The sequence below is a fragment of the Cucumis melo genome, chromosome 3, assembly GCF_025177605.1.
Source record: "Cucumis melo cultivar AY chromosome 3, USDA_Cmelo_AY_1.0, whole genome shotgun sequence".
Lineage (NCBI taxonomy): Eukaryota > Viridiplantae > Streptophyta > Magnoliopsida > Cucurbitales > Cucurbitaceae > Cucumis > Cucumis melo.
In genome coordinates, this window is record NC_066859.1 from 29,125,661 (window position 1) to 29,137,773 (window position 12,113).

A 12,113-nucleotide genomic window follows, 5' to 3' on the forward strand; every position below is an offset into this window, starting at 1 on the left:
TTAAACTAAATTGAAACCGAGTCAAATCGAATTAATTTACAAAATATATTCAAATTATTGAAATCAATTTAAACCGAATTAATTCACGAAATTTATTTAAATCGAATTGAACAAAAGTGTTTTTGCAAGATCATATTTTAGGAATGATTTTTGTAATTTATTTTAAAAAAATTGTAATCATTTTTTAATTTCATTTATCTTATTCGTATAATTTCGTCCGTTAGGGCATAAGATCGTTATTTCCTTTTTCCGTCAACTTTCAAGGTTGCTTCTCTCCTAAACCCTACTTCAGTTCAGTCACCTCCATATTTCCATTAGTACCCACTGCCCTCCCCGCGCTGTTCATTCCCGCCGCCGCTTCACCGGTCACCGCCGCACTCTCCGCCTTCCAACGAAATTGTCGTGACCTCCCCTTCTCACATTCTCTCGCCCCTCCGACCAATCTAATTATCTCTGGTTTTTTCTTCTCAGAAACACAGTGGTTCAGCCCCTAACCATTTCCGTTTGTGAGATCGCTCCGTACCAGCTCATTTTTCAGGTCCCAAGGCTTTATTTTCTGCGTTTATTTATGTTTTGTTTTGCTCGGTTTTGCTGGTTTGTACGCTTCACCCAGAAGAAAATCAATGGTTGATTTGTGATTCAATCCACGTTCGACTAGTCTTAATGAAAGCTCAAAACTAAGAATCTTTACCTCACAATTTAGAAGAAGAAAAAGGGAATTAAATCAATTAATGAAAGGGGAACAATAGCCTATTGTTCTCATCAGAATCAATAGACAAATAGGTTTAAAATGTTTCAGAAGATGAATTAAAAGAAGAAAAGAAAGATGTGTGTTCTGGTATGAAAATCTTGTTGGAAGATACAAGGGAAACAGGATAGAAAACTAACTTTGAGTTTGAGTTTAATTGAAGCGAATTGAGACACAGGGAGCTGCTCTTGGGAACGATTTTGTCGTTGTTGTTGTTTGTTTATTCGTATTTTTTTTTTTCTGTTTCTTTCCTGTTTACAATCTTGGAAAATCGATTTTTTTCCTCATTTGCAACCAGGGGTTCCAAACAAGGGAAGGGACCAAAGATGAGCTTAAAGCATTTACTCCTGCGTCAAACACGGAAGAATTTTTCAAAAATCAACGGCAACTTACTGGATCGGCAATCACCTAGCATCAATGCCACTCACATATTCATCACAAAACCCTCGTTTTCTTTGCTTGATTCACACCATGGTTATTATTCTTCAATTGCTGCTAGAAATTTTGAGCTCAGCAAATCAAATTCAATTTTCAGTAGGTGCATTCACTTCACTGTAACCAAGTTGAATAATGCAGCAATTGAGCTAAAACCTGAATCTGCAGAAGTTGAGGATGATGATGGATCGATGAACGAGTTCTTATCCAGATTTGTCTGGATAATGCGCGGCAAAATCTCTGAAGCATTTCCGGATTACGATAAGCAAACAGTTAATGCAATGCTTTTGATGATAGTGGAAAAAGTAGTATCTGAAATGGAAAAGGGTAGCTTTGAGCAGACACTAAAGTCTTCAACTGATAATCCAGATTGGGACCTAAGTGAGGATTTGTGGAAGACAGTAAGTGAAGTTAGCAACATGGTTTTGGACGATATGAAGAAGGCTACAAAGAAGGAGAAAATGAAGGGTTTTCTGCTGTCCAGGGAAGTTCAGGAAATGTGTAGGTTTGCTGGGGAAGTTGGTATTCGAGGGGATATGCTGAGGGAATTTAGGTTCAAATGGGCCCGTGAGAAAATGGAGGAAAGTGAGTTTTATGAGGGATTGGAGCAGCTCAGAAAAAAGGCACATACCCAGGAAGAAACCTATGATTCTGCAAGTGGTACAGAGGCTGCATCTGAGGTGAAATCCGAGGCTTTTTCTCTTCCCAAAAGGCGAGGGAAGTTAAAGTACAAGATTTATGGTCTTGATTTATCTGATACTAAGTGGAGTGAAGTGGCAGACAAAATACACGAGGCAGGGCAGATGCTATGGCCGCCGGAACCAAAGCCAATTTCTGGGATGTGCAAACTAGTCACAGAGAGAATTCTTTCATTAAATGAGAACGACGACCCATCTCCATTATTGGCTGAATGGAAAGAGCTTCTTCAACCCACTAGGATTGACTGGATTACCTTACTTGATAGGTTGAATGAGAAGAATAGATTCTTATACTTCAAGGTAAAACATCATCTTTTATTTTCCCCTCTTGCCTTGTTTTATAGTACAACTTTGATAGTTTGTTTCAAAATTCACTCAGTTACTCTATATATATACTTGTTGCTTGGTGGAACACATTAAATAGACTTGTGTTGTCAATACAAACCATGTAGAATCCTATCGAGATATCTTGCAGATGAACATTTTTAATTTCAGAAACAAATAACTTTTACTTGTATTACAATCTAGTATATGTGCTTAACAATCAATTATTGGAGTAGAAGCTGCTGTTTTCCACGGAGGATTGGTATAAACAGAGGAGAAGATTGTTGTCGTTATTTCTTTTTGGCTCACTTACCTTTTGTTATTTTTCTTAATTGTTATTGCTTAATGCTTATGTGTCCTGAACAGGGGAGAGGAAATTTCATTTATCCATAGTTAGAATCGGTGCTTGCTTTTGTTTGGATTTTCATATTTGAATATGTCTTTGATTTGGAGTTCTGGAATGACATGAAGTTTCCCTCTACTCTTTTGATTGATGGTGTTATGCAATAGGTGTGTGTATCAATGAAACTTTTCTACAAAGAACGATATAATGTTAGCAATAAGACCCTAATTCAAACTTGTTGCTTACTATGAATGAAGGTAGCAGAACTTCTTTTGAATGAAGAGTCCTTCCAGACCAACATCCGTGACTACTCTAAGCTTGTTGATGTCTATGCTAAAGAGAGTCGCCTAGAGGATGCTGAGAGGATTCTTATGAAGATGAATGAGAAGGGTATTACACCAGACATATTGACAGCCACAGTTTTGGTTCATATGTATAGCAAGGTGGGCAATCTTGATCGTGCGAAGGAAGCTTTTGATACCTTGAAGAGTCATGGCTTCCAACCAGATGAGAAGGTATATAATTCCATGATCATGGCATATGTAAATGCTGGACAACCCAAGTTGGGCGAGTCACTGATGAGAGATATGGAAGCAAGGGACATCAAACCCAGCCAGGACATTTACATGGCATTACTTAGATCATTTTCCCAATGTGGTAATGTTAGTGGCGCTGGAAGAATTGCTGCTACTATGCAGTTTGCTGGCATCTCTCCAAATTTGGAGTCATGTACATTGCTCGTCGAGGCATATGGGCAAGCTGGTGATCCTGATCAGGCAAGGAACAATTTTGACTACATGATAAAACTTGGGCACGCGCCTGATGACAGATGCACTGCAAGTATGATTGCAGCCTATGAAAAGAAGAATCTGTTGGACAAGGCTTTGGATCTTTTACTACAACTTGAAAAGGATGGCTTTGAGCCTGGGCTTTTAACTTATGCTGTTCTTGTAGATTGGTTGGGTAAGTTGCAGCTGGTTGATGAAGCCGAGCAGGTATTAGGCAAGATTGGCGCTCGGGGTCACTCCTTCCCCATTAAGGTTCGTATTAGCCTATGTGATATGTACTCAAGAGCTGGGATTGAGAAGAAGGCACTGCAAGCTCTGAGAATCTTGGAAGCTAAGAAGGAGGAGTTGGGACATGCTGATTTTGAAAGGATCATAAATGGACTTGTAGCAGGTGGCTTTTTGCAGGATGCTAAAAGAATGGCGGGGGTTATGGAGGCCCAGGGTTTTACTGCTTCCCAACCTCTTCAAATGGCTCTGAGGACATCTCAAGCTCTTCGTGGCAGAAGACTACCTTGAGATGATTTTTTGATCGTTTAAAAATTTATTGACAATTCGTTGCTGCTGGCAGAAATGTGAATATTTTACCATCAACTTGAATTCTGTGCAAAGCTAGTGGCTGGAAAGATTTTGTAGGATGGAATGGGATCTCTATGGAAATAATTGGCATCTCAGCATTGCTTTGTGAGGCATTGTTATTTCCCCCAACCGAATATAGGTTAAACCCATCTCTAGTTTTAACTTATCCATTTTTAACCATGCTATATTCTTGGTTGCATATACCTTACGAATTTTATTTTTCATGAAGTTCATAAGAATGCATGAAAAGAAAAACTATCATTCATTGACCACGACCTAGTGGTCAATCAGGGTCGTGGAAATAAGGTCCTGGAGGGAATGGATTTGATCCAGCCACCTACCTCTTGCGTGTTTCCTGGCTCCCAATATTTTAGGGTCCTATGCATATATATATAAAAAAGAAAATAAAGTGTAAAGATTTCACAATATGCTTTGACTTCTTTTAAATCTTCTTCCTTGTTTTGCTTTTACATGATACCCATTGTTGGGCCGTCTCTAAATAAAGAGTGTTTCTATTGTATGAATTGTGTATTCTCCAATTCTTAGATTCAATTTTTAATAGTATTCTCCTTTTATATAGTCGTTTAGTCGCTCGAGTTCCCCATTTTGCTGCTCTACAACTGCTCTGACAACATCTACAATAGAAATCATGCCAACTAGTTTGCCATCTATCACAGGAACATGTCTTATGCGATTCTCTGCCAATGCCAAAAACTTCAACTGGATTATTCTCTTCTTGGATGATCGTTGATGCAGCTGAAGAAGGAGCTGACTTCCCTTTTTTTAATGGTAATTTCAGAATCTAAATTAAACTACATTTAGTATTTACCTGTCATAAGCTGCATTGCTTTGAGGATGTTCGTGTCGGACGTTATGGTTACTAGTTTGTCCTGTTGATGGAAAAATAAAAATGTATGCTTGAGAACTGTTGTTTGTAATCTGGTTTTGTAGCTAAGGGAAGACAGAAAATAACCTCACGAGTCATTATTTCTCCTACTTTTGTGTATATGGGAGATCTCCCATCTGCTATTATTTTCTTCAGGTAGTCTGCTTAGGATCATCAGAAATCAGCAGTTATCAAGTTGGTATTCATGGAATAGAGCTCAAAGGAGAAGAACCTATTTTCTTTCTTTTTTTTCCCCAGAAAAATATTATTTGATCCCTAGGTTTCAAAATTTTACATACTTAGTCCACTTTAAATTTAAGATTTGAGTTCTTTTCAACTTATCCATATGCTTTGATGTTATAATTTTACCCTTAAACTTGAGTTTTGTTTCATTCGGTCCTTAGGTTGGATTTAAACTTACACTGATTTCTCACTTAATACTTACCTAAAAATGTCTATTTATTAATTTAAAAGAACTATCAATTTAATTATACATATCAAATCCACAGTGAGGTCCAGATATTTATAACTCCTCAGATTCCAACTTTACTCCTCACTATTTTACGCCATACCCTAAACACTCAAATGTGTAACATTTTCAAATCCTAGGATCAAAAAGTTTTTTTTCTTTTTTTTTTTTTCAAATTTTAGAAAATAACGATAAATTGAAATAAGTTCTAAAGTAAAAAACAATTATTATTCATCAGAGTAGCCTTTAATTTACCTCGTTCTGTGACAATCCCAGCAATGCTTTCCCCTTCAGACTTCATCACCACCAAAGATCCAATGTTATGTCTAGCCATCTGCAACAAAGAAGAAGTCCTCATTCTTCCAAGGAAAAAACATTCATGCTTTAGAAAATGGCATAAACCAAACAAAACTCCCTACATTTTGCACAGCTTCAATTGCAGTATCCTCTGCCCTACAGGATATCATGGAGGAGCCAATACCTCCTCCCCTTTTCGAAACAATCTCTCTGACAGTAATATTCTCCAAACTTTTCGGTGAAGAAGGTGAACCACCTCCTAATTCTGATCCTTCTAAGATATTTTCCACTTTACTCATTTCTCTTCTGCACGAGTATTGCTTGACCGTGATCTTCTTTAATGTCTCTTGCCATGATCGTATTGCTCTCACGATCCCCTGCATTTTAGGTCTGTTCATCGGAAGTTTGAACGGAAATCGTTAGTTAATTTGAACAATTTTTCATTTGGTCATTTCTGTTATTATAGAAAAACTTCAGATTAGTGCGACAATTAACCTAGGATCTGGATTGGACTGTGATAGGAAGCTCTGTTGTAGATGAACGTCGCACAATATGTTCTATATTATCATGGCAGTTTGAGATAGGATAAACAAGAATAACTTGTAATTATCGTCCATCTCACTATGAAACTAATTTGATTAGTGCACACTATTCTTTGCTTTACAAGAATATCTCTGCCATCATAATCGATTTTATCACGAAATTAATTTTTAATTAACAATTCGATTATTGAACATATTCCTTGCTTCAATTATCAAAATGAAGGAAATCCTATTCTTGAATTTTGAGTTTAAACCGTTTAGTGTCTACCAATAATTGGAATTAAAAAAGTTTAGCAACTAAGGAGATAGTGTCTACCAATATTTTTATATTTACCCACGATAAAAAAAAATTATAAATTATTTTTTTCAAAAAGAGAGAAAAAAAAAAGATTTACTTGAATTTGGGTGGATTGAAGAAGATGGGTGCGCACCCAATTTTTTTTTGCTTTCTTACGCTATTTGTAACGGGTAAGAGGTATGCATACTTAATACATAAAAGCCTAAAAATGTATTAATTCTGATTTTTGTTTTTTAAAAAAGAAACATGAGAGATGAGTATCAAAAAAGAAAAAAAAACAAACAAACAAAGAAAGAAAAGTGAATGATTATAAACGTAAAAAAAATGCAATTGTACTTGTAATTTAAAATTATGTTTTAAAATAAATAAATAACTAGTTAATAATTTTCATTTTTAGAAACAATATTGTTATTAAAAGAGTAATAAATTGTTTAATTTTTCATGTCAAGAATTTAAAAACAATATTATTACTAAAAGAATCTTAAAAGATACCAAATGTTAAGAATTATATTTTCTCAACTGTGGAATATATTCTTGTGTAATCTAAACTTAAAGAGTCATGTTTCTTTTGCATTTCCAAAACTTTCTTCAGATCTTCTCTATCCAAACCAAATTCCCTTTTTCTTTTAGGCATAAAAGCCTTTGCTTCTTCATGTACGTTTTAAGTCTTAAGCCAATTCATTTCGATTTTACCACAAAAAGTGTAATGCCTCGAAAGGAAAAGGGGATTCCTTCTTCTTTACTTGGTAGGGGGGTAAAGAAAGAAAGTAGACTTACGGATGGTAAGGTTTTTGGAGCAATGCCTTGTCGAGATCCAGCACGAACTAAACCGAAAGTCTTCGGTCTGGTTAGGAAATGCGGAAAATTTTGCCTCCTCTCGTTGTCATCCCTACGCAATTGAAAATCAAAGGTAAATGCAACTGTAAACTCTAGGATTGAATGTGATGTTGTCGCTCATTCAAGAAGGAATTATGTTATTTGAGAAGGCAAAACCATCTATCCCATATTCTTTGTCGAATAGAAAGGTAAAAGAAAGCTAAAAAAGGAAGTTCTCAAGCAAAAGCTAGTCCAAAAGTTTTCATGTTTCCAAAGTATCCAATGCCAAATTATATATTGCTTTGGATACGATAACTTCACTGATAAACCCCAGCATTCCTTTATTGTCTGTTATGTCACTTTCACAATTGCGGATTCTACTTCCTTGGCAATCGTTAAAAGCGTCTCCTCGTCCTGCAAATGAGTCGCCAGAAGGGAGTTTTGGGCCTACAGATGAATCGGAAAGTTCTGCTTCTCAAGCCGATACTGCGCCGAATATTCGGCACCAACCAGACCAGTCTCCTGAGATAAAACCAGAAGAACCTCCTCTAGCAACAGCTCAGGCAGCTGAAAGAAGTGAAACTATGCCACCTTCAAAATCTCACAAGGAAGGCAAAATTCATTCTCAGTTATCAACAAATTCTCGAGCCAAAAACCGGTCTCGAACGGCTTCCAAGCCTTCATCACCATTGAATGCAATTCCTCAATCTCCACTTGCTTCCAACAAGTATCCTTCAACGTCAGGCAAGGGCTCCAAATCTCAGGATAGTTCAAAGCCTTCATCACCAGCAGGTAAAGTTTTCTCCCCTTCACAGGATGCTTCTTCAAAGCCCTCATCACCTGCAACAGTTGCTGCTACAGCTCCTCGGATTGCTTCAAAGGCGTCGTCTTCATCATCTCAAGCATCCAATAAAAAGCATCCAAGTTCAAAACCAACTTCAAAATTAAGATTCAAAGCTGATTCTCAGCCTTCATCGCCTTCAAGGTCGGCATTTCCATCTCAAGATCCGTCTATGCCGCCACAGTCGCTATCACAGGAAAAATCTCGACAACAAGCATCGGAAAAATCCTCTCGGGTTCAGTCTCCATCTCATTTTTCCAGAAAACCTACTACACAATCAACATCAAAACAGCCTGTTGAGTCTCCTGCAACCATTGGAATTCAAAGCCATCCAAATTCAAAAGCACCATCACAATCAAGATTTAAAACTGATTCTCAGCCTTCACCGTCTTCAAGATCAACATTTCCATCTCAAGATTTTTCTATGCCACCACGGTCGCCATCTCATGAAAATTCCCGACAACAACCATCCGATAAAACCTCTGGGGTTCAATCTCCATCTCATTCGTCCAGAAAACCTACTGCACAATCAACATCAAAACAGCCTATTGAATCTCCTGCAACCATTGGAATTCAACACCATCCAAATTTAAAACCATCGTCACAATCAAGATTTAAAGCTGAATCTCGGCCTTCATCATCTTCAAAGTCAAAATTTCCATCTCAAGATTCTTCTATGCCGCCACGGTCGCCATCTCAAGAAAATTCTCTACAACCACCATCGGAAAAAACCTCCCGCGTTCAGTCTCCATCTAATTTGTCTAGAAAACCTACTGCACCATCAACCTCACAACAGCCTATTGAATCTACTGCATCCATTGGAGACCAAACAACAGATGGAATCCTTTCCGATCCTGCAACTCCATCCCCAAAAGCGATACCTACAAGTGGAGAAATTCAGATACAAGCCAAATCAAAGAAGTCTCCGGAACCAAACGTGAAACCAGTGGAATTGAAAGCATCAAAAAATCAGAATGATACCAAGGAAGAGCTTACATCCAAGAACGAAACCAAGGAAGAGCTTGCATCTAAGAACACTTCCAATCCGCATTCGGACGAGGACTCTTCTGAAAACCCTACACAATCTGATGAAACCGTAGAAAGGGGCTTAGATTCCTCTCTAGAATCACAAACAGAGTCAAAAGAAACTAAGGAAGATGGGGGAAAGACAACCAATGCACTTCAAGCCAAAGCATCTAGAAGCACATTAATCACATCTTCCAAAAGTCGTTCATCATTTGAACCAGAAAAGAACACACAACAGGACGAATCCATGGAAGACTTATCCAAAGCTTTTAACAAACTAAACATCAAATATTCAGATGAAGAAAATCCAAAAAGTTTCACAACAATGATCGGCGATAACAAAGGATCATCGGTGCACTTACTCTCCGGCGAAGCCAAAAGCGAAAGCTCAATCCACGTCAACCATCGTTACAAAAGTAATCCAGATCAAAGCCCTAAAAGTTCCACAAACATCAAAGAAAATTCAAATAACGAAACACCGCAAGATTCAACAACAGAAGAGAATCCAGATCCACCACCCCTGGAATTATACATTAACCACAATGTACAAGGTATCAACAACTCAATCATGTTCAACACCTCATTTACAGAGAATAACCCAGGAATCAAGTTGAAATTCCCTGGAGATGGAGAACCAACAAATTCTCAAGATGAATTAGAGTCTCGCCATACAAGAAAATCGACATACATACCGACACCTGCCGAGAAGGTTACATATGAACCCAGAATAAGACGAAGATACCTGGGAGGGCTTTTAATGGAGTCAGGTGATTCTGAGGACGAGAATCCAAGAAAGCTCCGATGCCACGGCTGCCGCTACAGTCGAAGTAGCAAAGGAAAAAAGGTTGAAACTCTGTAATGGGAAAGATCTTCAAGCATCATTTCCATAAGTAACAATGGAGAAATATTCAAAAACAGAAAAGAAATTTGACAAGGTTTGTGTATATGAAGAATTTGGAAGTTGGTAGCGATATATATTCAAATCTTATGGATGATTGATTGTAAATTGTAATAAGAACTGAAATTTTCCATGCAAATTAGCTTCGAGTTTACAAATATTTGACGAACCCGCCATTATTGTTTTCAGCCTTAAATTAACTTCGAATTTTCAATTTAAATTTTAACAATTACAAAAAATAGTGAAATTTAATTAATTTTAGGAGTTTCTTAAAAAAGAAAAATAGAAAATTTTCACAAATTATTTATGCAACAAAACTAATAAAAGATTAAATTTAGTACATTTGTTTTTGTCCATTGTTATATTTTTGACAAATTCCCTCAATTTTTGTATATTTCTATAAAATTAAAATTAATTAGTAAAATATTAACGAAAGAAATAGTAAAATGTTAAATTAGGGTTTTAAGTGTATATGACCAAAATTAAAACATAATTTAAATTTCGAAACTAAGTTTACAATGTTTTAAAGGTTAAAATATTGTTTTGGTCCATATATTTTAGAGTTTGTTTAATTTTAGTATATGTATTTTTAAATGTTCAATTTATTTTTAATAAATATTAAATCTAATTTCTAACTAGTAGTTTATAGTAGATTTTTTTTTTTTTGCATTAAAATTATTGTGCTTATTTATTCAATGCCAATAAAATTAACTTTAAGAAATAAATTTAAGATTTACTGAAAGTACAAATATTACGGTCGAACATTTAAAAATATAATAATCAATATTGAACAAATTTAAAAGTATATTGAACTCAAACGATATTTTAATCGATTTTAGACCCAAAACCTTTGTAAAAAATGTTTTTTCCGCTTGCTAGAGAAATTAAAGTGATTCAATCACACGTACGTTCTTAACTTTTTATTGTTTTTAGTGAAGAAATAGAAATGGGGTATTGAAATCACTTCTTCTTGTACTCAAATGAAACTCAAGAGTGTAAATAAAATACTTAAGGCTTAGGGACTAGGTAGAAAAAATGTCCTGCGCGTAAATTTATATCCAACCAAAATACAATCGAACGAGTAGTTTTTTTTTAAATATAAAAATTTAACAAATTATTTACGCTCGAACAAAACTACTAAAATACAAATTTGGAATAGTTGTAAATGTAGTCATTATATTCAAAATAATTAAGTATATAGCAATATTTTAAAAAAAATTCAAATATAGCAAAATCTGTCAAAAATTTATCAGAGTCTATCACTGGAAAACTATGTAGCAAATATTGGTATATCACTGATAAACCATAAGAATTTATCAATGATAGAAGTCTATGACCGATATACTTTACTATATTTGCAATTTTTAAAAATATTGCTAACAATAGTTGCTCTACCCGGCGAAAGATTGGCAAAGAAAACAGGCCCAATTGACACGAGCCCAACTGTTTGGGCCCAAATGGCATGAGCCCAACTGTTTAGGCCCAATTGACACCGGCCTAAATGCTCAAGTCTCAGAATTAGCATTGCAAGCAAGAGTCGCCGGCGGATAATACCAAATATATGTATAGATAAAATAAAACATAAAGTGAAGATGTTGCTGTTGTTTGACTCAATTTTCAATTCAGATTGCTTCTCTCTTCTCTGTTTTTTATATCGATCAAATCTTGTAAATCTCTAGTTAATTACTTAATCTTTTTTTCTTAAGAAAATAGGGTTCAATTAAACAAGTTCAAGCTATGACTCTCTTGATCACGTGTGACATAAAATTCCTCAACCACTCTTACGAATTTTAGATAATTAATATGTATTTTTGACCAACCATCTATATAGCTGTACACAATTTATAAGTTTCCATACACACCTAAGTTGACAATAATAGTTTTTATAGCTAGCATGCTATTAGTTCTTTTTTATGGATAATTAAAATTTAAGTTCTTTTTGTAGTTGAGTTCGTTGTAATATAAAATATGAATTTTATGTTTTTATTTAGAATTTTTAATAAATAAGAGAGTTTACATTTTTTTTTTAATCTAAAAGCATGTGAACAAGGGAAGGATGAAGAATGTGATGATTTCTCACATTTTTTTTCTTTTTTGGTTATAATTTACTCAAAATAAATTTGGAGTA

General features: G+C 35.5%; 3 protein-coding genes across 7 annotated transcripts; 2 read left to right on the forward strand and 1 right to left on the reverse strand.

Annotated features, from left to right (window-relative positions):
- The first annotated feature begins 238 nt into the window (after positions 1-238).
- LOC103487983 (pentatricopeptide repeat-containing protein At1g71060, mitochondrial) lies at positions 239-5,190 on the forward strand. 4 transcript variants are annotated; one of them, XM_051082374.1, is made up of 5 exons: positions 239-538; positions 1,047-2,181; positions 2,806-4,051; positions 4,493-4,701; positions 4,955-5,190. In XM_051082374.1, the coding sequence occupies exons 2-3, from the start codon at positions 1,075-1,077 to the stop codon at positions 3,850-3,852; spliced, it is 2,154 nt and encodes a 717-aa protein (XP_050938331.1). In that variant the 5' UTR covers positions 239-538; positions 1,047-1,074; the 3' UTR covers positions 3,853-4,051; positions 4,493-4,701; positions 4,955-5,190. The 4 variants fall into 4 exon arrangements, with proteins under 4 accessions (XP_050938331.1, XP_050938330.1, XP_050938329.1 ...); XM_051082373.1 differs by having other exon boundaries at positions 4,590-4,701; XM_051082372.1 differs by lacking the exon at positions 4,955-5,190 and having other exon boundaries at positions 4,493-4,908.
- Positions 4,306-7,331, reverse strand: LOC103487984 (CBS domain-containing protein CBSX3, mitochondrial). Of its 2 annotated transcripts, none has more exons than XM_017044529.2 (6): positions 7,182-7,331; positions 5,687-5,954; positions 5,523-5,601; positions 4,886-4,959; positions 4,742-4,802; positions 4,306-4,610 (listed from the first exon to the last, which is right to left on the reverse strand). In XM_017044529.2, the coding sequence occupies exons 2-6, from the start codon at positions 5,945-5,947 to the stop codon at positions 4,468-4,470; spliced, it is 618 nt and encodes a 205-aa protein (XP_016900018.1). In that variant the 5' UTR covers positions 5,948-5,954; positions 7,182-7,331; the 3' UTR covers positions 4,306-4,467. The 2 variants fall into 2 exon arrangements, with proteins under 2 accessions (XP_016900018.1, XP_008444736.1); XM_008446514.3 differs by lacking the exon at positions 7,182-7,331 and adding an exon at positions 6,060-6,751.
- Positions 7,332-7,573: 242 nt separating this feature from the next.
- LOC103487982 (flocculation protein FLO11) lies at positions 7,574-10,143 on the forward strand. The gene has a single exon (XM_017044439.2). It carries the CDS (start codon positions 7,574-7,576, stop codon positions 9,944-9,946), a length of 2,373 nt encoding a protein of 790 aa, XP_016899928.2. The 3' UTR covers positions 9,947-10,143.
- Positions 10,144-12,113: the final 1,970 nt, after the last annotated feature.

Bases quoted from the DNA above. Each gene is read 5' to 3' on its own strand.
- LOC103487983 (XM_051082374.1), top strand. From the start codon at position 1,075: ATGAGCTTAAAGCATTTACTCCTGCGTCAAACACGGAAGAATTTTTCA. The intron at 2,182-2,805 runs GTAAAACATCAT...CTATGAATGAAG, and splicing joins ATAGATTCTTATACTTCAAG to GTAGCAGAACTTCTTTTGAA.
- LOC103487984 (XM_017044529.2), bottom strand. From the start codon at position 5,947: ATGCAGGGGATCGTGAGAGCAATACGATCATGGCAAGAGACATTAAAG. The intron at 5,602-5,686 runs GTAGGGAGTTTT...TCTTTGTTGCAG, and splicing joins CAATTGAAGCTGTGCAAAAT to ATGGCTAGACATAACATTGG. The intron at 4,611-4,741 runs GTAAATACTAAA...TGGCATTGGCAG, and splicing joins AGCAATGCAGCTTATGACAG to AGAATCGCATAAGACATGTT.
- LOC103487982 (XM_017044439.2), top strand. From the start codon at position 7,574: ATGTCACTTTCACAATTGCGGATTCTACTTCCTTGGCAATCGTTAAAA.